The sequence below is a fragment of the Erythrolamprus reginae genome, chromosome 2 (genome assembly GCF_031021105.1).
Source record: "Erythrolamprus reginae isolate rEryReg1 chromosome 2, rEryReg1.hap1, whole genome shotgun sequence".
Taxonomy (NCBI): Eukaryota; Metazoa; Chordata; class Lepidosauria; order Squamata; family Dipsadidae; genus Erythrolamprus; species Erythrolamprus reginae.
Window position 1 is genome coordinate 260823684 of NC_091951.1, and position 25974 is coordinate 260849657.

At 40.4% G+C, this 25974-nt stretch overlaps 1 protein-coding gene across 4 annotated transcripts in view; it reads left to right on the plus strand.

The window, feature by feature from the left end:
* Positions 1-24938, plus strand: part of MLLT3 (MLLT3 super elongation complex subunit) — a 171531-nt gene extending 146593 nt beyond the window's left edge. For all 4 annotated transcript variants that reach the window (XM_070742521.1, XM_070742520.1, XM_070742523.1 and 1 more), the window contains exons 7-12: positions 6424-6502; positions 10287-10419; positions 12914-13010; positions 16115-16186; positions 16497-16568; positions 21758-24938. In XM_070742521.1, the coding sequence (XP_070598622.1) occupies positions 6424-6502; positions 10287-10419; positions 12914-13010; positions 16115-16186; positions 16497-16568; positions 21758-21889 (585 nt within the window). In that variant the 3' untranslated portion in view covers positions 21890-24938. The remainder of the gene's footprint in view (positions 1-6423; positions 6503-10286; positions 10420-12913; positions 13011-16114; positions 16187-16496; positions 16569-21757) is intronic.
* Positions 24939-25974: the final 1036 nt, after the last annotated feature.

Genomic DNA, 25974 nt, shown 5'->3' on the forward strand with positions numbered 1-25974 from the left:
TTGCAGAGTTCTCCATTCCTGTTTTCTTGCTTTGGCCTAAATTGAGTATTTCTTTAAATTTTACTGTTTTCTTCTCAGCATGAAGGGCTCTTTCACCTGATACCGCTGAAGTCTGCTGGAGTGGCGGTTTGACTGTCAGCTGATAAATCAAACAGAGCAGCACTCTTGAGTTTGGCTCTAATACTCTGACCCTGGGCTCTACTGTCTTGCCTGTGGCCTGAGTGATACTCTGCTAGATGGCGACATTTGGCACCTCCCTCCCTCCCTCCCTCTCCCTCCCTCCCTCCCTCTCTCTCTCTCTCTCTCTCCCTCTCTCCCCCACCCTCCCTCCTCCTCCTCCAGCTTTTTGACTAAGACTTAGCCTGGATGAGATGTGTTGCAGAGTTCTCCATTCCTGTTTTCTTGCTTTGGCCTAAATTGAGTATTTCTTTAAATTTTACTGTTTTCTTCTCAGCATGAAGGGCTCTTTCACCTGATACTGCTGAAGTCTGCCAGAGTGGCGGTTTGACTGTCAGCTGATAAATCAAACAGAGCAGCACTCATGAGTTTGGCTCTAATACTCTGACCCTGGGCTCTACTGTCTTGCCTGTGGCCTGAGTGATACTCTGCTAGATGGCGACATTTGGCAGCACCCCTGAACCTAGCTCCGTAGCACTAGCCAGGGCTCAGCTCCCTCGTGGTTCTTTGCAGTGAGGCGCTCAAAATGATGAGGTGCCATTTTGTTTTCGAGCAAGGGGTGAGTCATCAGCCCAACCACGCCTAAGCCATATTAGAGCCGAAGCCTCCAATTCCTTTGGGAGGTCATTTAGCCCCTGCCCATCCTCCAGGCATGCTAATTAGCACCCTCCTTCCTCAGATTAATTGATGCTACCTGCAGGAGAGCCCTTCAGGGTGAGACTGTGTTGTCCAGCCATTTCAAGGTGGTGGACACCACATTGCGGGGAGCAGCCTACATGGCAGACAGCCTGGTACCTTCCCCTTTAGGCATCAGTAACGCTGCTAGAGTCTCTAGGATCTGATCTTCTAAGAGGAGGGCCAAAGATCTGAAGCCTCATTCCAGCAGGAAGGCTTCAAAAAAGGCTGAAAGGGAGGCTGAACAGAGGCACAGAGTGATTGAGAAGGTGATTGTCAGGGTACAGAAGGATTCAGCCAGAAAGTTAAGTGGATCTCAGGGAAGTGTGCAGGCTTACCCTCCCCACAGCAGTCAAAGTCACCCTTCATGAATGGAGTTCCCCAGATGGCTGTTTTGTCTCCTGGTGATTCCAGTGCTCACCCTGTGAATTTTCCCCAGCAAAAGTGAGTTATTATTTGGTTCCATGCCAGCCCCCATGGGCCCTCCCACTTCCTAGAAATTTCCTGTGCAACACAGGTCTATTTTACTGAGGTGACTTTTACAACAACTGTTGCAAGCCTTTACTCAGAAAAGCAACCAGAGCCCTTAATTCTGGCCAGTATGGGAGCCTTGATGTCCAAGGCCATTAAACAAGGAATTGCAATAGGTCTACAACAGAGGACCACCATGGGTATTGTTAACCGAAGGCCTCTTAGATATCAACAGGGGATCAATTATGGGGAGGAGGAAATCCTTCCCCTCAGTCAATGACTGTATGTGGCTTACAATTACAATTTTTGTTTTGTGGCTTTCTGATGGAGGCATCAGGAACCTCTCAAGAAAGACCAGCCTCCAGGAACCTTGGCAGTCTCAGTTTCTTCAATAGGATTAAACCATTTCTTGGAAACTCTATTGATGGCCATACCAGTGAAAGAAAGAAAAAATCATGTTCATGAATCAAGTTTTATTTCTTTATTGATTTTGTAGCAATAATATCTTGTTTTTTATGAAACATTACTTGCCCTTTCATTTTGCTTCAGAAATAAATCACTATTATATTATTTTCTGTTAATAATTGCTGGAGGAAAGTTGTAACTTATTCAAGGTGGTATCTTTTGAGCAAATAATAAGGATTGAGTGATTGCAGCTGATTGCAGTAGTACTGAAATGGGAGAAAATTCCCCAAATTTCATTTACTTGGGAGCAATGGGCCCCTAACTTTTGTGAGTTAGCCCTATAAGTTGAGGTACCTTTATTGAAAAAAAACCCTTCTCTATGGTGAAGTGTATCAGTTGTACGGTGAAGTCTATCAGGTGTACGGGTTACAAACAAAAGTTTTAGTAGTACAGTGGTACCTCTACCTACGAACGCCTCTACTTATGAACTTTTCTAGATAAGAACCGGGTGTTCAAGATTTTTTTGCCTCTACTCAAGAACCATTTTCCACTTACAAACCCAAGCCTCCGAAACTGTAACCGGAAAAGGCAGGGAGACGTCTCCGTGGGGCCTTTCTAGGAATCTTCTGGGAGGAAACAGGGACGGAAAAGGCGGGGAGAAGCTTCCGTGGGGCCTCTCTAGGAATCTCCTGGGAGGAAACAGGACCTCCACCCTCCCTGTGTTTTCTCCAATCGCACGCATTATTTGCTTTTACATTGATTCCTATGGGAAAAATTGCTTCTTCTTACAAACTTTTCTACTTAAGAACCTGGTCACAGAACAAATTAATTTCATAAGAAGAGATACCACAGTATACAGATGAGTAAAATTGCTGTGTTCTCATGGAATCAAGAATATGTACCATATTTTTCAGAGTACAGTGGTACCTCGAGATACGAGTTTAATTCGTTCCGGACCTGGGCTCTTAAGTCGAGCAGCTCTTATCTCGAACGACTTTTCCCCATAGGAATTAATGTAAATAATTTTAATTGGTTCCAGCCCTCAAAAAACTCACAAAGTTAGTCTAAATTATGCAGAAAGACATGTTTTTAATGAAGAAATGTACATGTACATATAAATGAATAATGAAGTTTCTTTCACTTAACTTGTAAACTTTCTTAAACTTTTAAATTTACATATGTTCAACTTCTCTGCCACCCAATCCTGTAGGACAGAGGTCCCCAACCCTTTTTGCACCAGGGACCGGCTTTAAGCGATCAAGAGAGGAATGGATGAATGAATGGACGGAGGGTGGGAAGGAAGGAAGGAAAGAGGGAAGGGACAGGAACAGAGGAAGGAAGCAAGGAAACTTATGAAAGGGGAGAGTAAGAGAGGAATGAGTGAAGGGAGGGAGGGAGGGAAGAAGGTGGGAAGGAGAAAGAAAAGAAGAAATAGAGGAAGGGAAGGTAAAAGAGAGAAAGAAAAAGAGCAAGAAAGAAAGAAAGAAAGAAAGAAAGAAAGGGGGAAGGGACAGGAACAGAGGAAGGAAGCAAGGAAACTTATGAAAGGGGAGAGTAAGAGAGGAATGAGTGAAAGGAGGGAGGGAGGGAAGAAGGTGGGAAGGAGAAAGAAAAGAAAAAATAGAGGAAGGGAAGGTAAAAGAGAGAAAGAAAAAGAGCAAGAAAGAAAGCTGCAAGCACCCCCCCGAGCCCCCCAGGCCGGCTGCAACCTTTTAAAACATGCGCGCCGCTTCGCAGCTGTCTCCTGAAGCCGAACGCGGAAGTTAGCGTTTGGCTTCAGGAGACAGCTCCTTGGCGCTTGTATCTCGAATTTGGGCTTGTAAGTAGAACAAAAATATCTCTCCCCTCCCAGCTCTTATCTCGAGTTGCTCTTAAGTAGAGCAGCTCTTATGTCGGGGTTCCACTGTATAAGATGCATCTTTTTCCTCCCTAAAAGAGGCTGAAAATTTGGATGTGTCTTATAATTTCTAAGCTTTTTTTCAGCCCTAACTAGGTGCTAACAATCTTCCCAGCTCTTCCTTGCAAGCTTTTTCATTATTATTTCTCTGAAGAACGTTTTTCCAGCTCCAAGTCTTTGCAGGCTTTTTTTCATTGCTCTGCTTGCTCCAAACAAGTTTTTTTTCAGCCCTAATGAGGTGCTAACAATGTCCCCAGCTCTCTCCAGGTTGCAGGATCTTTCATTGTTACTCTCCAAATAAGGGGGTTTTTTTACACCCTAATCAGGGAATAAAATAATGTGCTAAAACTGACCAGACAAAGGGTGCTAGCCAGATGGATACCTGGTAGTCAGACACCCCTCCCCCTCCCTATTTTTCTCCTCAAAAGCTAAGGTGCATCTTATACTCCGAAAAATACAGTACGTGGAAGTAAAGGAATAGATGTAATTGAAAGAGCTAAAATGAATGTCAAAAATATAAATTGATATCATCTAAAAGTTATATATGTATAAAAGGAATTCATAGATTGCTGATAAGTGTGTATTATGCCCTAGTGATTTATGATAATGGAAGAACCAGGGATGCATTTTGGACAAATGTATATGATTTGGAGGAAAAAGATAACTATTACATAACATTTATTTATTAGACTTATATGAGCAACATGATGGTCTATATGAGGAGGCTGTGAGTTCAATGCTGGGTAGCAGCAGATATTTCTCTCTCTGGGAGCAATGAGTAATTGCTACAAACTCCATGTAGGTGTCAGGAAGGGCATCTGGCCAGTAAATACTTTGTGAAACCTCCTGGCCACAATGGTGAGGAAAGCCCTCAATCTCTTGACCTTCTACAAAGGGATCAAAATTTGACTCTGTGGCCTGGCATGGAGTGGAGCAGACATAACACCCTGCAATTGTAGGGCTGGCTAGTGCCTTGAAAGCCCCCCACACCTGTAATAATCCAACATTAAATGGTCATTTAAGGATTTCCCCCCTTTTTATGTGTAATTGTCATTATTCTATAATTTAAAATTTTAACCCTAGTTTAATTTTTAATTTTAATGTTAATTTTTATACATTTTGCTATTATTAATATTATATTGTACACTACTCGGAGCTCCTCTTTCAGAGGGATGGGTGGTTTAGAAAATCAAAAGATAAATAAATTAATTAATTAATAAGTAAATAAATAAATACTAAGATCAGGGGAAACAGGTACCTGATCCATCATCTACATCCATTGATCTCCAAGTTCCAGCTTTATCTGTATTTTGCTTCTACTGTATTTTGCTTCTACTCTACAACAAACAGATATGCCACTCTGCTTTCACAGGAGCCAGCAACGGTGTATGTGTGTGTGTGTGTGTGTGGTGTCTGATACCCAGAGAGCCAGTGAGGCAGAGATCTCTACCAAACTATCCTTATTTCTCACTTGAGGGAAGCAGGCATCTCCAACCAAACCTACCCCATACACCTGCCACCAACTTATTAAAAAGTCTCTGATAGTCCTGATTTTTGCAATCTGCATGCAACCATAAAAGATAGCCACTAAACATGTCTGCCCTGAGATCTCCAGCACAATGTTAATCCTAAGTTCACATAGGAAAGAGAGAAGAGTTGCCTAAGTGGGGAATGTACCGCATGGCCGACTAAGGTGGCAACTGAAGAACCAGCAGCTTCCACTCCTATCACTGCTGGTCACCTGGCCATCAAAATTCTCAGCTTCCCCAAGGGTCCTGCTGCCTGACTGCCATTGCCACTTTGCACTGCTATCATATGCCACACCAACTAACCTGCCATGAATAGTTAGTTAGGAGAAGTAATTCGGGGTTTCAGGGGACTTTGGGAGGACCAGGAGAAGCCATAGGAAGGCAGAGTGTTGCGAGCAAATATGTGCTATGCATTGTGGTGAGCAAGGGCTGCTGGGGAATAAGTTGAATGCAGTTTTGAGTGCCTAAGAAATGTGTGGTAGAACCAAGGGATAGGTTCAAGAATGAAGGAGTTCTAAATGGATGTGAAAAGAAAAGTGACAAAGACCAGTAGAAAAGAAGCAAATAAATACATGAAAAAGAAACAAATGGTTTTGAGGATTTTCAGCAAATATAGCTGGAAAGTCCAGCTTATAGGATGGTATGGCCTTACTAAATCAAATTCACAGATCATTTGATTAAATGATTAAACCAAAATTGGACCTGTTCACAATTTATTGGTGGATCATTGTATAGGAAATACTTCATATATGGAAACTCTGTAGGCATTCATAAAATGAGTTTGCAGCTTGCCTGTGCAGTTGTTTTGTCCTCAAGATCATTAATGGGTCTTCCACCTAGAGAATTGTGGCTCCTGAGGCTTTCCTGAAGCTTGGGGAGGGCAAAAATGATCTCCCCTGCCCTCCAAAAGACCAAAACTCAGGTGGCCAGCATGCACGTGCATCTTGGAGCTGACATAGGACAATGCATCACGTGCCCTCAGATATGGCTCTGTGTTCCAACTGTGACACGAATGCTACAGGTTAGCCATCACTGACCTAGACTTTATGGGATGAATAAGAAAGCTTGCCCACAGTGGATAATGTCTTATTCCTTGTGTAATCACGAAAAAGTGTTTTCTTCCTTCCTTCCATTTATTGCAAAGCAAATGTGACCATTTACTGTATCTTTTTTTGTATTTTGTTTCTGTTTGTTTTTTGAGCAAGCAGATGAACTAATTTTGTGTTTTTTTATTTTCTCTTGACTCTGCCACATTCCCTCCTTTCCAAGTCTGAGCAACCTAGCCCCGCAAGTTCAAGTTCCAGCTCTAGCTCCAGTTTCACACCGTCTCAGAACAGCCGACAGCAAGGTAACATTTTAAAAAGGAGGGTGGAGGGCAAGTGCTTGGGCATGCAGCAAAAAGGATGGCATTTTCATGTTTAAAGATGGATTGTCATCCTCTTAGGGATAAGAACTTTTATCCTATTGTTTTATCCATGCAAAATACGTTGAACTGACAATGAATCATAGCACAGGTAGTCCTTGACTTAGAACCATCACCATTAAAGTTACAACTAGACTGAAAAAAAGTGACTTATGACCAGCTCTTGCACTTAAGAGGATTGTGATGTTATCCTTATGGTGATGTGATCAAAATTTGAGGACTCGACAAGTATGCAATTACAATAGTTGTATCATCTGGGGTCATATACTCATCATTTACAGTTTTCCGAGCCAGCTTCTGATAAGCAAAGTCTGTTGGGCGAAAGCTGGATTCACATAACGATTGTGTGATTCATTTATCAACTGCAATAATTCGCTTAACAAAAAATGTCATAAAATCAAGCACAATTCACTTAACCGCAAAGGAAATTCTGATCCCAGTGTAGGTTTAAATTTGGATGCTACCTAGAACCTTCACATTAACATATACTGTATATAACTTCCATGACATCTTATATACACAATATGAAACCAGTTTTTTAGCTTTCATTAAATGTCATGTTCATCAACTTCTTCCCAAGAATTTAGGATGCCATAATGTATCAGCAGAGTACAGTGAACCCTCGAGTTTCGCGTCCTCAAGCATCGCGAAAGGGCTATTTCGCGAGTTTTAAACCCGGAAGTAAACTCCACCATCTGCGCATGTGTGCGTAGATGGTGGAGTTCCCCAGCTGGGAAGCTGGGCGGCTTCCCTGGGTCTTTCCCCTCTTGCCCCATAAGACCCCAGCGGCGGCGCGAGCAATGGCGTGGGCGGGCGGGCGGCACGCGCGGGGACACCCCAGCTCCGCTGCCCAGCTGGGGAGCGGAGCCGGGGTTTCCCCAAGCGCGCGCGCGTTGCTGGGGCTGCTCCCCAGCTGGGGAGCGGATCTGGGGTTTCCCCAAGCGCGCGCGCGTTGCTGGGGCCGCTCCCCAGCTGGGGAGCGGAGCCGGGGTTTCCCCAAGCGCGCGCGCGTTGCTGGGGCTGCTCCCCAGCTGGGGAGCGGAGCCGGGGTTTCTCCAAGCGCGCGCGCGTTGCTGGGGCCGCTCCCCAGCTGGGAAGCGGCCCCAGCAACGCGCGCGCGCTTGGGGAAACCCCAGATCCGCTCCCCAGCTGGGGAGCAGCCCCAGCAACGCGCGCGCGCTTGGGGAAACCCCAGATCCGCTCCCCAGCTGGGGAGCGGCCCCAGCAACGCGCGCGCGCTTGGGGAAACCCCAGATCCGCTCCCCAGCTGGGGAGCAGCCCCAGCAACGCGCGCACGCTTGGAGAAACCCCGGCTCCGCTCCCCAGCTGGGAAGCGGCCCCAGCAACGCACGCGCGCTTGGGGAAACCCCAGATCCGCTCCCCAGCTGGGGAGCAGCCCCAGCAACGCGCGCGCGCTTGGGGAAACCCCAGATCCGCTCCCCAGCTGGGGAGCAGCCCCAGCAACACGCGCGCGCTTGGGGAAACCCCGGCTCCGCTCCCCAGCTGGGAAGCGGCCCCAGCAACGCGCGCGCGCTTGGGGAAACCCCAGATCCGCTCCCCAGCTGGGAAGCGGCCCCAGCAATTCGCGCAACCCCAGATCCGCTCCCCAGCTGGGGAGCGGCCCCAGCAACGCGCTGCGGGCGGCGGTGGAAGTAAAAACACCATCTGCACATGCGCAGATGGTGTTTTTACTTCCGCACCGCTACTTCGCGAAAAATCGATCATCGCTTGGGGTCCTGGAACGGAACCCTCGCGATGATCGAGGGTTCACTGTATATATAATAGATCCAAGCCATGTGATCTTTTCTAATTAATAGATGGAAGTTTTGTCAATGTCATAGATTTATGCCATAATCTTTCAACTTTTCAAATCTTGATACTTTGTGATTTCTCTAATTCTCTGCTTTTTGCTCTACTATCCTATTCTGTTTTAAACAACAAGAAATTTAAAAAGGGTTGAGTTGACAGAGGATCGTTATTATGAGGAAAATAGAAGGAGAAAGATATTAAATATTTTCACTGTCAACTTATACAAAATAATAAGAATAAAGATGGGATATAAATGAAGAAATAACCACATGGAAACAAAATAAAACAACCTATTTTAACAAGAGGGACCCTTGGAAATGAATGAAATCAAGCTAAGTTAAGCTTGTTAGTACTGTTACTTGAAAACTCTTTGCTCCATTCACACATTGCATTAAGCCACCATTTGTTTTAATCATTATTTGTTAAACAACTTTTTGTGGTTTAGCTACAGTGGCTAGATTGACACAGTGTGCTAAACAAACACAAAGAATTCTGGTTTACTACAAAATATAAAATTGGCTAATAACTATGGCCTAATCTGAGTTACCAAAAACAAGTTCTTTATATGGCTTTTATAAAACACATATGAAAAAAAATCTAGTTTTGGAAGGTAGCATGCAGTTTTTAATACTTTCTTAATGAATAATTACAGACTTAGTTTGGATTATAATTCCTGTTTAATACCATGGACACACATGACTGGAATTTATCCTGTCTCTATATTTTAATGATTATTATGATTGTGCAGAAAACCCTGGTTGGGATTATTTTATATATTTAAATTTTGTCTTTGTGCTTCTTTATTTTAGCTATCTTGAACATATGGAAAGGCAGGATATAAATTCATTAATCCGTTTCTCTTAAACCACATAGTTTTTTTGCCTTTCTGAATTAATTAATAAAACCACTAGTAATTTGACAGCAAGAGCCAATCTTTATTTTGGTATAGAGCAGCATATCAAATTGTAATTAACAATACAACTAATAATGATGTTAAGAATTAAACTATTCTCTAATTTTTTTGTTCTGTTTTTTTAGTAGCAATATTATTTTAGAGCTTTAGCTCAAAAATTAGCCCAAAGGGTTTTTTTTTCTTCTTGCTTCCCAACCTCTGAGCAGATTAAATATTTTATTTACTTCTGAAAACTAATGCTTCTATGTAAATGTCTTTAACATTATTTAAATACGTTCATATTTTAAGTATCCAATTGTAGAACTTTTATTTAATACAAACCTCATTAGTGTAGGAGGTGTAGTATCTCTGTCCAATTCTTGGATAAAAATAGGTCTCTTCTATTGGAATTGACACACTTTATACATATGAGCATTCAAAAAGCTGGCTTGACCTGATATTGACCTTAGACTAAAGAAGACAGCTATATTCTAAGTAGATCAAAAACAGGCAGACAAAGAATGCCTTGGCTAGAGCAACTTGTAATCACAGTGATTTATTAGACTATGACTTTCAATACATGGATTAGTCTAGCAAAATGTACTGTTACTGTGGCCTCTTTAGATTTTTCCAGTATAAGATACCTTTAAGGGTCTTTTATAGCATCTTATTTTGCTTTGTTTTGTTTTAAAGATCCATTTGGTTCTGTAGAATGCCAAGTTGCTTTACTTAACATTCCAAGGGGCTTATTCTGCAAACACTTAAAACACTAATCTCCTTGTTGACAGAAATAATCCTGTTTTAAGTCAACTGGTCCTTGAATAAATTTACTTTTGTTTAAGCATTTGCTTCATAAGCTCCCCCAAGCAGTGCATCTTTTGTTTAATGATCAGATCCTCCTTTCTTAAAATTTCTGTTAGGACTTGTTTTATTATAAAGCTAACCATAAATAGGCTTCATGTGAATTCCTATTGTTGAACTGTGTCCCTTTTTGTTTTTATTCACTAGGTCCTTTGAGGTCTATAATGAAAGATCTGCATTCTGATGATAATGAAGATGAATCTGATGAAGCAGATGAGAATGACAATGACTCTGAGATGGAAAGACCTATAAATACTCACGGAGGAAGTAGAGTACGCAGGTTAGGAATTAGAAAAATAAATTCCAGATAATTTGACAGCCTAAGACAAGCCAAAGATAGTGTAGAGATATTTTTAGATTTTGAGATAAGGCAGAAATATTTATTAGATTCATTAAAACGCTGCATGCTAGAGAAGAAAATAATATGCAAGGATTTAAAGAAATTTAAAACATTTTAAGAAAGAATCTGTTTTAAAAGCTCAGCATGCCAAGAAAGGTAATCTCTCTCCCTCCCTCTCCCTCTCCTTCTCTCTCTCTCTCTCTCTGTCTCTCTCTCTCTTGCTTTTAATTCTTCAGGCCATATACGGTGAATTTCAGAACTTGGGCAAATGAGTTGAACATTTTAGCAAAGGCTATCTGGAAGTTTTTATAGCAACTATAAGTTGCTTATAGTTAAAGAAGTTTTTATTATCTTAGGAAAGGACATTAAATTATCAGTTATAGAACGAGAACATCTGGCTCTGTAAAAATACTTGTGGAAAACTTTGAAGTTATACTTAAACTCTAAGTAACTGCAAAAAAAAAGGCAAACGTGGTTTTGAACTGCATCAGCTGAAATGTAATTTCCACTTCATGAGATGTGATAGTTCCAGTGGTGGGCTACTGCCCGGACGGGGGGACGGGACACAGTGGGGTAGCAAAAATGGAGCTCCACCCCAGAGCACCCAATTTGCATTGAAAGATGTTGAAAGAAAATGCAGGGCATCCTGCATAAGCCATGCCCACAGTGAGATAGTAAAAATTCTGGTAGCCCTTTACTGGTTAAACTGCACTTGGAAATATCTTCATATTTCCCTGGTTTGAAAATACTATTTTTGAGCTTTCTCTAATACACTTCTTCTACCACTGTCTCTCCATGATAAAACAATATTTACTTTTTTGTTTCTTAAATCGGGTCCCCAACTTCGGAGCTATAGCATTCCGAACAAGTGGACTAGTGCAAGCACACGTAGCTCTACTTGTGCAAGTGGTAGGTGCTCATGCTTGAATGTGAAGCCCCATTTGCACAAGCAGTGGGCAAGCACCATTACTGCCAGTCCACAAAGCTGGAAAAGTTGGGGACCACTGACTTAAATAGTTAAAGTTCATACTACAAGGAATGAGTCTGCATTTTTCTTAGTTTCAGAGTAAGGCCCTGTTTCCCCAAACCTATCATTCATTCTTTTTAAAAAGTTATGGAGAATGTACTATACCCACCACCCTTACCTTCTGCAAAATACCCCGTCAAGCCCAGGAAATCAGGAATCCAGGCAGTTCAAATTAGTATAAAAGTTTATATGCAAGCTTACGCTCTCTACAAGAACCTAAACTGTTAATGGCCAAAGCAAATTGGCAGTAGATAAGAGTCAATGGAGATCAAGGTGAGCTGGAGTTATGGGCATGAAGAAACTTGAGACAGATGAGGCATTTGATTCCTCCCTTGGTCTCAAGTCTTGTCATCTCCTACACCCCTTCTTTTTCCAGAACTTGTTTATCTTCTGATCAAACTATGATGAAGTTTGGTTTTGTTAGATGCAAGGAACAAATGTCTGTCTGACATCCCCCTCAAATAATGGGCATATCCATAGCATCCAAAACAGTCCAGACAAGACACCTCCCCAAAAATCCTCCACCCAGAAGTTGAATTTATTTTATTTTCAGCATTTTTTATATAACAGCATCATTATGCAAACGAGGCAAATTAAGTGATTTATGTTGATTTCTTTCATTTTGTGGTAATAACAAATTGTATCAATTGATGTTGTTGCATAAATGACAAAAATTGCTGAACTGATGTAGTTGCTTTAATGCACATTTGGAGAGAACAAATCCCTATCTCTTGAATCAAGAGTTTCAATATGTATCTTACGCATAAAGTGAAATATATATCACTTTGGTATGATTTCTTTAATTAAAATTACCATATCGGAATATATAGTATATGTTAACACGCTAACAGATGGGAATTATTAAGTATGGTCAAATTAATACTTTGAAGCTTGTACTGGTCAGGATGTGTTTTTAACATTCAAGCTATAAGCAAATTCTTGAGGTGCTAACGTGGCAATGGAAAGCTAGTGATCAAATTTAATTCTTTTAAGTTGATTCTAACATCTGGTATCTTAATACGGGGGTCCCCCATATGAGCCGTGGTCTATTCGGAAGCAGGTCGTGTGACTGTCATACACATGCTGCTCAATTTGCACAAGCAGCAGGCAAGCACACATGTTGCAGGTCAACTTGTGCAAGTTGAGTTGTGCACATCAACCCACCACTGATGCAGCCTGGTTCCCCTTTTACGAGGCAGCTAAAGTTGCAGAATGCTGTCTTTAATATGCTGTCAGTAATGTAAAACTCTAACCACGACAGATAAGATGCAGTGGTCTTAAAAATATAATATAGGGTGTTCATAATCTGTAGTAAGTTAGAAAGACTTGAATTTTTCAGTTGTCTATTGACCCAAATCTACCTGCTTCTTATCTTTTCATTCCTCTACCACTTTTATTTTTGCTCAGGGTTAGTTTAAGCGATGGAAGTGACAGTGATAGCAGTTCTGCATCTTCACCTCTACACCACGATCCTCCACCTTTATTAAAAACAAACAATAACCAGGTAATTGTGTTTTGATATGAGCACATACCAATTTTTTCCGGTAAACATTCTTATTTTCCCAACTTTGTGAGCCTTCTTTAGTTTTATAAATGATTTGTGTTAATTAGTACTGAATATTTTCAGTTTGTGCAGATCTTACTGAATTTGCTTTGTTCTTCTTTTAGTCTAAAATATTTTCTGAAGGGGAAAATTCTTCCAAAGATATGTGTAAAGATACATTTTACTTTGAAGTGCATAATATTTATCTCCCCTATAAGTGAGTGGCACCCAATTTTTGCCATAATTTCCAAGGGAATCACTGTAGTTGTTAAGTAAATTGTAGTCATTAAACAAATCTGGCTTCCCCTATTGAGTTTACTTTAAGGCAGTGTTTCCCAACCGGTGTGCCGCGGCACACTAGTGTGCCGCGAGACACGGTCAGGTGTGCCGCGAAGCTCCTAGGGAAGCTCCAGCTGGGCGGGGCGCTGCCGGCATAGATCCCTGTAAGCTGTGCAGTGAGCTGGGGCGCGGGCAAATTCCAAGCATGGCGCACCCTTTTTTAAGCTAGCGCACAGGAGCCCGCCTTCCCCGCCCAACAGCTGATCTGCCCCTCCCAAGTGTGGGCGGGGGAGAAACCCTCGGCTTCTCCGGCTCTAGTAGGCTGCAGTTGCGTGCGCCTACCTCCCCTGCGACCTCAGAAGAAGGCAAAACATGGCCTCCTTCCCTGCCAAGCATCAAGGCCGCAGAGGAGGCACGAAAACTTTTACAAACATTGGAGCCCGGCTTGGCTCCTACCGCGGAGGTGGCTGCAGCTGCGGCGGAGCCTGCGACTTCTCCTATTCCTCCTCCTCCTCCGGCCGCCGTCCTGCTGTGCTCCTTGTCTGAGCAGTCCCATCGCATGTGTCCCGGCACCCCTGCCTGAGTGTCGTCCTGTGGATGGTCTTGGGCTTCACAGTCGCTTCCTGGTTCCCTCTCCTCCCACCGCCTGTGTCTCCCACCGTCACCTCCCACCAAGCCGGCGGCCGTTGCCGTGGGTTCCTCGAGTGGGAGCTGCTGCTTCCCTCCGGCCAGCCCAGCCACGCTGCCGTAGAAAGCACAGAGGTTATTGCCACTGCTTCTGCCTCCACTCAGGAGCCACCGTGGTCACCGCGCCTTTTCCTCTCGCTCAGCTCAACCACGATGGCTCCCTGAGTGGAGGCAGAGGCGGCGGCAATAACCTCTGCACTTTCTACGGCAGTGTGGCTGGGCTGCCTGGTAGGAAGCTGCAGCTCCGGCCCGAGGAATGAGGCGCTGGCGGTAGACACAGGCGGTGGGAGGAGAGGGAACCAGGAAGCAACCGTAAAGCCCAAGACCAGCCACAGGACGACCTTCAGCCAGGGGCGCCAGGACTGCGCGCAGCCATGGTGGGAGTAGCATGAGAAAGAGATGATTCCATCCCACGAGGAGACGCCCACCGAGCTGCAGGTCCCACTGCCGTCGCCTTCTTTCCCTCTGCCTCTTTCTCCTCATGCAGCCTGAGCCCGCCTTTGCGAGTCTGCCCTGGCTTTCACTTCGCCCCATGATTTCCCCGCAATTTCATCCAGGCCACCTCTTGCCTCCTTTTGAACTGCGGGAAAATCTGCAGGCGAGGAGGAGAGCCCGTCAGCGCTTCCCCTCCGCCAAGCTGCCTGCTTGTCCTCGCGCCTCGTTGCTACCTCCTGCCTTTTTCCAGGGGCCTTTGGAAGGCACCCAAGGAAGGGGGGGGTTGGGGGTGGCTGCAGTGGCTTCTCGTCCTCCTCATCCGGCTGCTAACGCCCGCCCAGCCCCTCTTGCAGTCCCTTCACTGAGAGCTTTTGTCCCAGGCTGTCAGCGAAAGGGCTACAGGACAGGCGGGGCAGGCGTTCTTCTCACAGCTGAGGCAGGATTTGGAATGTCAGGTGTGTGTGTGTGCGGGCTCCGCATCCCCCTGCCACCCAGAACATTTAAAAATAAGAAAAGCCTTCGCCGGCCTCCGCAGAGAAGAAAGGAAGAGAGAGAAAGAGTGAGGGAAAAATAGAGCGAAATGGAGGAAGATTTTTTTTTGTCAAAACTTTTCTTTAGCCCCCCCTTCTCCCCTCCCCGTTCAGTGTTCCCCAGGATTTTGAAAATATGAATAATGTGCCGCGGCTCAAAAAAGGTTGGGAAACACTGCTTTAAGGAGCCAGCGGGAAAGGTCACAGATGGTGTACCTGGGACACCATAATTGTCATAAACACATATTGGTCAGGATGCTATAGGCTGGTTGTAAGTGCAAGTATTAGTTTTAAATCACTTTTTTCAGTGCTGTTGCAACTTTGAACAGTTGCTAAATGCATAGTTGTAGAGTAAACACAGTATAAAATAATCTGTGATTCAATTATTACAAATTAGTCATATTTCTAATTTCATTGAAAATCAGCTCAAATTATTACTTTTTAGAATAACCCCAAGTCAGCAAATGACACTTTTTCAAGTAATGTCATATAAATGAATCAATTTAGTCAACAACAATCTGTTGTCATTTCCTGTTAGTTAGATTTGTTATTGTCTGACTACTTCAAAAGACACTGTATTCTTGACACTATTAAGCACTATATTAAAGTTATTGATTTTACTTGAGTAGAAAAATGAATAATTCTAGATCAATGCTCAAGTAGATCAATGCTCATGAAACTGTTCTGGGAATAGTAGGTCTCTGCTCGATGAAGAACTATCTGCAAAACATGGATATAATTCTAGTATTGTAGAAGTTTAGAAATAAATTTCAAATGCCATTCAAAAGCTAATTTCTAAAAATATGCCACATTTATTTATAAATAAATTGAAGAGTTGATACTAGATTAGACACAGTATATTATTGAATCATTACTGAAAGTTCTTCCACTAGTATTCATTTAGTTGATAATTCCAAGTCTTTTTCAATATTTTTTCAATTGTATTTATAATTAGTTTGTTGCTTTAATTTGTTGTTGAAACTGCTCTTGAGGGATGTAACATGAGATATAGATAGGATATATAAATTGGCTTTAAATCTGCTTTCAAAACAAAGGCATCAGACTACCATAGTTTAAAACATTTCAATTTTAAATTTGTAATGTCCTTAAATATTTATTCTTTTCAATTTGTAGATTCTGGAAGTAAAGAGTCCTATAAAACAAAGTAAATCTGAAAAACAGATTAAGAATGGTGATTGTGATAAGGTAAACAGGAAAAAATGTTTAAATCGTGCTTCCGTACATTAGAATCTACATTTAGCCGGAAAACCTAATTGAAATCAACATCTACATAAAAATTTAAATTTGTATCTGCATATGTATGTACATGGCATGTGACTTTGTAAAATATTCCTTAATTATTCTTTTAGCATTTTGTATTACTATATGTACATTGTTTATTATTATGTTGGTGAAATCATATACATTGAAAATATTTGTGAGCAAAACTATGACATTTCACAAACTGGCAAACTTTGTCTTTCTCTTTCTCTAATCTGTAATTATTTATTTTCAGGCATATCTTGATGAATTAGTTGAGCTTCACAGAAGGTTAATGACTCTAAGAGAAAGACATATACTGCAACAGGTGAGGGCTTCTATGTCATTTAAATAGTTTTCCAAAACTAAAATTTTATTAAAAGAACAAAGTATAAACCTAAATTTGATTTTTCAAAAGAAAGCAAATCCATCAATCAAAATATTAGCATTTCACAATTTTTTATAATCTATTCGGTCCTAAAACAGTGGTTTGTTCATTGCAAAATCTTGGTTCTTTTTTTGTGGGTGCCATTTAGGTTCATGTCCATCTTCAACCAAAGAACTACAGTAAGTGCCTGGCTTCAGGCCAGTTGCTCTTTCTAAGCCCAACTTATTACTTGAGGATCTATGTATAAGCTACCTGAGTTAGGGATATACATATAATAACATATATACCTTTTCTTCCACATTATTTATTTAAAACATTAAAGTCTGTAAGTTCTTGATTTATCATGTGGGTAACATGCTATCTTACTTGAGATCAGCTGGATCAATTAATATGAGTCTGTAGGCTTCAGATTTGAAAAATGAGGTCTGGATAGTCATAATGCCTGAAGTGATTCTCAGTTACTGTTCCTAAAGCCCTTAAAATCAAAGCCCATGACTAGCTATCCGTAAGTGTTGTAGTAATAATAATATAGCAATAGCATTTAGACTTACAGTAAATACCATTTTGCAGTGCTTTAGAGCCCTCTCTAAGCGGTTTACAGAGTCAGCATATTGCCCCCAACAATCTGGGTTCTCATTTTACCCACCTCGGCAGGATGGAAGGCTGAGTCAACGTTAGCCTGGTAAGATTTGAACAGCCACATCTCAGGCAGCCAGCAATCAGCAGAAGTCGCATGCAATACTGTATTCTAACCACTGAACAATTGCGGCTCTTCTCATGAAAAAATATTAACTTTAGCTGACCCCTAAATCAGAAAATGATGCATTTCTATTTCAAATTTTAACTCATTTGGTAGTTTATAATTTAAATGGCAGATCATCATGAATTACATCAGTATAATCAATGCTAACTCTTCCCAATATTCATGAATTAAATTTATGTTTTGCTCATCTTATTGAAGCTACTCTGGGCTCCAATATGAAGAGAGGGAAAATGTATGTTGTTTATTTATTTTTCATTTATGTCCCACCTTTATTTTTTTATAAATAATTCAAATGAGACATATTCTTTTATTTTTACAAATAATTTATTGATTTGTATCCTATCTTTGGGGAGTGTGATGGCTCACTGATTAAAGATGCTGGGCTTGTCAGCTGGAAAGTCGACAGTCCATATATGACACCTGAGCACCATGTGACAGGGTAAGCACCTGTTACTTGCCCCAGCTCCTGTCCACCTAGGAATTCAAAAGCATGCAAGTGGGTGTAGATAAATAGGTACCACTTTGGTAGGAAGATAACAGTGCTCCGTGCTCCTTAACATATAGTCATGCTGACCACATGAACATAGAAAATGTCTTTGGACAATACTGGCTCCCTCAGCTATGAAACAGAGATGAGAATTTCCTTAGAGTCGGACATTATTGGAGAGGGGAAACCTTTACCTTTATTTTTATCCTATCTTTATTATTTTTACAAATAACTGAAGGTAGCAAATATATCCAATCACCTTCTTCCTTCTATTTTTCTCACAATAAGAACTCTGTGAGGTGGATTGGGTTGAGAAATAGTGTCAGGCCCAAGGTCACCCAATTGACTAGAATTCATAATTTCCTGATTTCTATCCTGGTGCCTTAACTACTAGACCAAATTGGCTTTACATTTAGATTTACTGGACAATTTTTCCTACTCTTAAACACTAAAAGACAATCATTATTATCTAAAATGATAATACCAGTCCTTCTATATACATTCTGTTGTAGAAGCATTTACATTGTTGCTGCCAGATTGATTGCAGTGAAATTAAATGGAAACCAGAACTATATTAAACAACAAAGTGTAGTTTACTTCATCAAAAGCAAATACAAATCTCTTGGACTTTACATCCTACATCTTCAGCTGAATTACTTTTAATGTGATTTTAAAACTGATAATCTGAAATCTCTCCAGCTGTTATCTTATTTTTCCGCCAAATATTTCTTACTATATTAAGAATATAAAAACCTGGTTTCCTTTGGCAGGTGGTCAGGAAAAGCCCTCAGGTTTTCTGGCTATATTCCTGAGCTGCTCCTCTATTAAATGTGAATATTCATACCATTCAGTTGTAATACTGGCTGTATATATTTCCAAGAGGCCCTTATGAACAGCAGGATTCCAGTGTTCATACTGCTTTTATTTAGGAGCTTAAAAAGGATAGATAGTAATCAAACCAAAGCGAAGTTTCATTTCTCATCCCTGTAAAGAGTCCTGCATTGCTTAAAAATGCATCTGTTAACACTTCCTAACAGCTTTTGAATTCCTTAAATTTATTATCAAGGGAGTTAATGGAAAGCCCTGTTTTGGCAGAGTATCACAGGAAGGCATATCAAATATAGATCATTCTTTTTAAAAAAATACTTCTGAAAGTTTTTTTTTCTAGAAATCTTCCTGGGCTGGTTTATTAGCTAGGGTTAAATGAAGCATATTTTAGAATTACATTCCTAACTCATTACTTCGACACAAGCTTTGGAGTGTTGGATCCAAAGTTACTATATAAACCAGTGCAGCAGAAATAAATGAATGTCTACTTTAAACACGGTGCTTCTCAGCAGGTTGACATTTTATTTTTAGTAATGCTATATATTTCACATTGTAGTCTGGTTAAACCTTTCATTAGCTCTTGCTGATCTGGAACTATATGGATGGAAATATATACTGTAGATTTAATACTACAGAGTTCCAGGTTAATCAGTTGGGCTTTCTCGCCAGAATTGCTTCCTTCTTGCTCACTTAATAGTATAGTTCTTAATATTTTTATGTCTTTTAATCCAAAGTGTTCTAAAGTTTTGCTATTCTTTAAGTATCAAAAGGATATACATGTAGTCCTTGACTTATGACCACAATTCAGCCCAAAATTTATGTTGCTAAGTGAGAAAGTTGTTAAGTGAATGTGCCCCATTTTACAACCTTTCTTGACACAGTTGCTAAGTGAATCACTGCAGTTGTTAAGTTAGTAACAGAGTTAAGTGAATACGGTTTCTCCATTAATTTTACTTGTCAGAAGGTCACAAAATGTAATCCACATGACCCCAGAACACTGTAACCATCATAAATAGGGCTCAGTTGCCAAGCATCTGAAGTTTGATCATACAACTATGGGGCTGCTGCAATGGTCGTGTGAAAATTATATCATAAATCACTTTTTCAGTGCCATTGTAATTTCAAACTATCACTAAAGGAATTGTTGTAAGTTGAGGACTACCTGTAGTTTTATTTTATTTATAGTATGGCTGCCTGCTTGGATATAATGATTGCGGATATACAGTATTTGTGCATTTCATATTATAGTTTCACACTGCCTTATACATTGAGATATGGCAATCACAAATTAAGATATATAAGATTATTGGGAATAGTTCTAATTCATAGGCAGAGCATGTGCAAAATGCAAAAATCTAGATTAGTTTCATCTCAGTTAAAAAGTTCTTGAATAGAAGGAGGAGAAAGGGCCTCTAAATGAAACTTAAGAATGCTAAAGCCACCTGATAATTATAATTGTCATCTCCAAGACATTTGAAGGGCACTATTTCAGAAAAAGATTGAGAAGATCATAGGAAACTACATTAAACAATGTCGTCTGGTGGGACCCAGGGGAAGAGCCTTCACTGTGGCGGCCCCGACCCTCTGGAACCAGCTCCCCCCAGAAATTAGGATTGCTCCCACCCTCCTTGCCTTTCGTAAACTTCTTAAAACCCACCTCTTCCATCAGGCATGGGGGAACTGAGACATCTCCCCCTGGCCTATATAATTTATGCATGATATTCTTAGAGGGGTCTGTAATATGGTAAATGATTTAGCTTTACTAGATAAATGGTCAAAGCAATGGAAACTGCAGTTTAATGTTTCCAAATGTAAAATAATGCACTTGGGGAAAAGGAATCCTCAATCTGAGTATTGTATTGACAGTTCTGTGTTAGCAAATACTTCAAAAGAAAAGGATTTAGGGGTAATGATTTCTGACAGTCTCAAAATGGGTGAACAGTGCAGTCAGGCGGTAGGGAAAGCAAGTAGGATGCTTGGCTGCATAGCTAGAGGTATAACAAGCAGGAAGAGAGAGATTATGATCCCGCTATATAGAATGCTGGTGAGACCACATTTGGAATACTGTGTTCAGTTCTGGAGACCTCACCTACAAAAAGATATTGACAAAATTGAACGGGTCCAAAGACGGGCTACAAGAATGGTGGAAGGTCTTAAGCATAAAACATATCAGGAAAGACTTAATGAACTCAATCTGTATAGTCTGGAGGACAGAAGGAAAAGGGGGGACATGATCGAAACATTTAAATATATTAAAGGGTTAAATAAGGTCCAGGAGGGAAGTGTTTTTAATAGGAAAGTGAACACAAGAACAAGGGGTTACAATCTGAAGTTAGTTGGGGGAAAGATCAAAAGCAACATGAGAAAATATTATTTTACTGAAAGAGTAGTAGATCCTTGGAACAAACTTCCAGCAGACGTGGTAGATAAATCCACAGTAACTGAATTTAAACATGCCTGGGATAAACATATATCCATCCTAAGATAAAATACAGAAAATAGTATAAGGGCAGACTAGATGGACCATGAGGTCTTTTTCTGCTGTCAGACTTCTATGTTTCTATGTTTCTATGTGTGTATGTCTGTTTTTTAAATAAGGGGCTTTTAGAGACTTTTTAATATTAGATTTGTGATATATTGTTTGTATTATTGTTGTGAGCCGCCCCATCACGCACCACTGTAGTGCCAAACATTCACCAAAAATTCACACACACACCCAAAAAAGCCATAAACAAGATGGTGGCACATGCTAGAGGCCAAAAACACGACTCCTGCACATGTGCAGAAGGAAAAAATCAGCAGAAAAAAATCCGAAAAAATTATCCCCACCCAAAAGAAAGATAGCGGTGTCCATGGACCAGCACCAACAGAATTGGCTGTGACGTCACTAGAGGTTTGCTACTGGTTGTATAGAACTGGTGCGAACTCGGAGGAACCCAACTCTGCCATGGATAAAGAAACAAGTTAATGTTACATTTTATCTGAAAATCTTACAGATGAGATGATCAGAAGTATTTCAATTTAACCTTTTCTTTTGTTTTTGAATGACAGATTGTAAATCTTATAGAAGAAACGGGACATTTTCACATCACAAACACTACCTTTGACTTTGACCTTTGCTCACTGGACAAAACCACAGTTAGAAAATTACAGAGTTACCTGGAAACATCTGGAGCATCCTGAGGACATCAGTTGTGGTTGCATTAAAAACTTGGCTTTTTTTAAAATCTGGAAAAAAAAATTAAAACATTCAGAATAATGCAGCCCTTGTGCAAAAACCCCAACAGCTCTCTTCAGCTTTATTTTTTTCTTAAAGCCAGTTCATCATCTCTTGATAAAGGAGAAGAAAAATGACAAGCCTCAGCGAATTGCTCTTCTCACCAAGGAAATGCTCTGGAAGAGTTAGCCTGGATAGCCTTGAAAAAAAAAACACTTAATGAATGTGTATGGTATCATGTGTCTCTCTCTGTGGTACTCCAGACCACAAGATAAATGCATGTTCAACACACTGCCTTATTACATAACTGATCTATTTATTACTGCATATGCATATTCTAACGTCCTTGAGGGAACGACACTACCAGACGCTACAATGTCCTGTGTCTCACGGATGCTCCTTGGATCCAGCACACCCCGTCACAGGCCTTCTGACCTTACTCTTTCTTTGATGCCACTTTGTCTTGACCTTTTGCTAGTATGGTGTGAAACCCCCCTGAATTGTTTGGTTTCGATTTCTGTTGGTTTCAAAAAAACAAGATACTGGTTGTGGGATAAGGCCCACAGATTTTTTTTTAATGCTCAGTCTATTGTAGCAGGATTACCCAGGTTATAATTAACGTGTTCATTTTAATATATATGTAACAAAATAAAACAGGATTCTGACCTACTCCCTAGGCCAATTATGGTGAACCTTTTCGGCACCAAGTGCCAAAGAGGTCATGCAGAAACATCACGTGCATATGTGCTTATCGTGGGCCAAACTCCAGAAAAACCAAACTTCTGGGTTCTAGCATGCATGTGCAGGCCGGTTTTTGACATTGCCCCATGCGCGAAAGGATCGAGCTCCAGAAAAGCCAAACTTCCTCTTTCTGGCCCACACGTGCCCCAACAATTAACTGGCTGGCACGCATGTGCATACTGGTTTTCAGCACTGCCGCATGCGTGAGGACAGCTGATCGTTGCACACGCATGTGTGCCAGAAATGCAGAAGACAAGCAGGCAATGCCACACATGCTGGGCGACATGGCTTTGTGTGGCACTTTGGGCACGCATGCCATAGGTTCGCCATACGGTCCTAGATTATATAGTCAGTAAATTAGGAGAACTGTTATTAAGGGAAAAAACAGAAATATACTAATGTTCCATCCCAATTCAGAATTGCTTTTCCGTCAACATTTCTGCATCTCTTTTAAGATTATATTAGAAACAAATATAACATCACAAGGCGATGTTTGCTATAAGAGGAATACTAGTTCAGTTTTCATGGTATAGAATGTCCTTGATTTGGAACTATTTATGGCCAATACGCTGAAAATTATTTCTAAATTTCATTACTTATTCCATACTTCACATTCAGTTGTAATAGTGCTCTTAATTAAGTGAATTAATTGGTCAGATTAATTTCAATTGCATAATTAATACATACTGTGTTTGGGTGTGAATAAATGATTTCTAAGCCATTCCCCCACACCATCCTTTCTTTTTTAAAAAAAAAAAAATCTATATTCATGTACGTATTGCTATAGGGACCACCTGAGAACTTGTATTCCTTCCATTTTTTTCAGAGATTGGATGGCTTCCAAAATGTTATATGTCATACCATTTAAAACTTTTTAATGGTAAAACAATGGGTTTTGCTTTGTTTTTTAAACAGCCATCCAATAGAAACATCTTTCTTTAATGAAATTATCCACTAAACATCGCTGCCCTAATTTTCAGAATTTTTGTTTTAAACTTTAACAAAAGTGATTTCATAAAACGAAGTAAAACTCCATTTAAAGAGGGCAGAAAAGAGGCCTTCTCTTACTGAAGCCATTAAAGTAAGGATTTCAGGTGACATCCTGATAAAAGATGTTGCTTATGGACTACTTTTGGATCTGAAGGATTGGTTAGCCTTTTCAAAATAAGCTGTGCTTGAAAGGCTGTTGTATATCCAATTGCTGCTTAGTTATCAGATTGTCATTTGTTGCTACAGAATCATCTGATTGATTTCCTTGTTCTATGTGCACAGTATGTTGCAGTATGAAAAATTAAGTTCGTAGTAAGGTTATTTCTTCATAATCATGGGAGTTCTTAACGTTTCTTTAAGTCCAAAGAAATTGTTTCCTTTTGTGTGTGTATGTGTGTGTATGTATGTGTGTGAGTGTGTGTTTTTTTAAATTATTTTTAAATTAAAATATTTGACCTAAACTACGGAAGTCTATCTTAGACTTTCAAAAGAACAAGTGTACTTTTCTTCAGTAATGTTATGACTCTTATTGATGATTGGCATGAAACATACTTGAAATGTTATGTTCTTTTTTAAGTCCAACTGTTAAATGTGCAATTGTTGGGATTGGAGGTTTTTGAAAACTTTTGACATCAGGCGTATGATGTGATCTTGGAGTGTAGCGGGAAATGTTTGAGTGGGGTTTTTTACATTTTTGTTAGCATTTTTATATGAAATGTTTGAAAATCTAAAGGCTGTCTTTCAACTTTTTTTAACAGTTCACATTCAACACAATTCATTTCAATTGAGCACAAAATGTGCTTTGGGGGAGAGGGGTCAATGTTGACTTTTCTAACTAAATTTTGTGGCAAAAACTCTTGAGAGATTGTTGGAAGGAGCACAGGCCAACATAACTTTGACTATATACTGGACATGTGTTTTTTCTTTGTTTTTAAAAAGGCAAAATAAGTCCTTTGAGCCACAAAAATAGTAGCTGATGTACAGAATTTGTGGGGGTGGAGGGGTTAACTATGTAAAGGGAATATTACTGAAATTACAGTAGACTCTTAACTCTGACTTGCATGTAGCTCATCAGTCATCCTTATAAAATGTTAGTTCTCTAGTTTGATGAGAATGAGGATGGAATAAACACATTTCAGCTGCATTTGTGTATTGAAAGTGAAGAGTGTTTTCCACAAAATTCTGGTAGAATAAAAGCTGGTAAGTGGTGTCCTTTTTTTAAAAAAAAGCAATTTACTTTAGTTATTTTGTATGCTGAAACAAAATAAATTCTTTTTCAATTAATTTCAAATAGTCCTATTTTCTGGCAAAGAATTCAGTCTCAGCTGTATGGAAGATTCGTCCTTCAAGATTGGTAAAATGATATACAGTAGCACAAGGTCTAAATTTATGACGACAGTACATTATATTCTTGTAGTGTTTCATTTGAACCAGAACTCAGAATCTGTATTAAAACCACTGTTTTTCCCTTGTCCTTTTTTCACCTTTTCTGATGAAAATATATATATTTTTCACAAGTTTATGAATACACAATCTTGATTGTGAAGTTAACGCGTGGAACCAGAGTTGATAGAGTAGGGGTGGATATTGTGTTAATGGCTTAGAGGAGCAGTTCTAAACCTGCGGGTCACGACCCATTTGGGAGTCAAATGATCCTTTCACAGGGGTCACCTAAGACCATTGGAAAACATATTTCTGATGGTCTTAGGAACCGAGACACCACTCTTCTACCTGTCTCCAGGGGGTCCGCCTATATGCAAATAGACTACTGCAAAAAAAATGTACCATGGGAACTTCTGAGCATGGGCAGAAGCGGAATTTCTGGCACTGCGTATGCATCGCCATCTTGTTTTCGACTTCCCCCCCTCCAATTTTTTTCATCTGCACTGCACAAGCATGCACGCACAAAGTGCACGCACACCCATGAGGTCACTAAATGAGAAAGCGAACCAGCAGCAAGTTAAGTTAGAACCCATCCCTGAGTTTCCTAATAATTTTATTATTTTATGATTGGGGGACACTGTATTAAAGAGTTGGGGCATTAGGAAGGTTATAGTCTTCAATTTAAATAGCCAGTTTAGTACCCTACACATGAATTGGGATGGGAATTTCCAAAATTCCACATCTGAAAAGCTCCAGTCTGGAAAAATCCGAGGCAAAATATAATATTCATCTCTGTAGTATCAAAGCTACCTATATTAGAACCACATTACAGTAGTCCCTCGCTATATCGCGCTTCATCTGCCGCGGCTTCACTTCATCGCGGGTTTTGAAGTCAGCTTCATTCGAATGATTTTACCACACAAACAAGCGCTAGAAT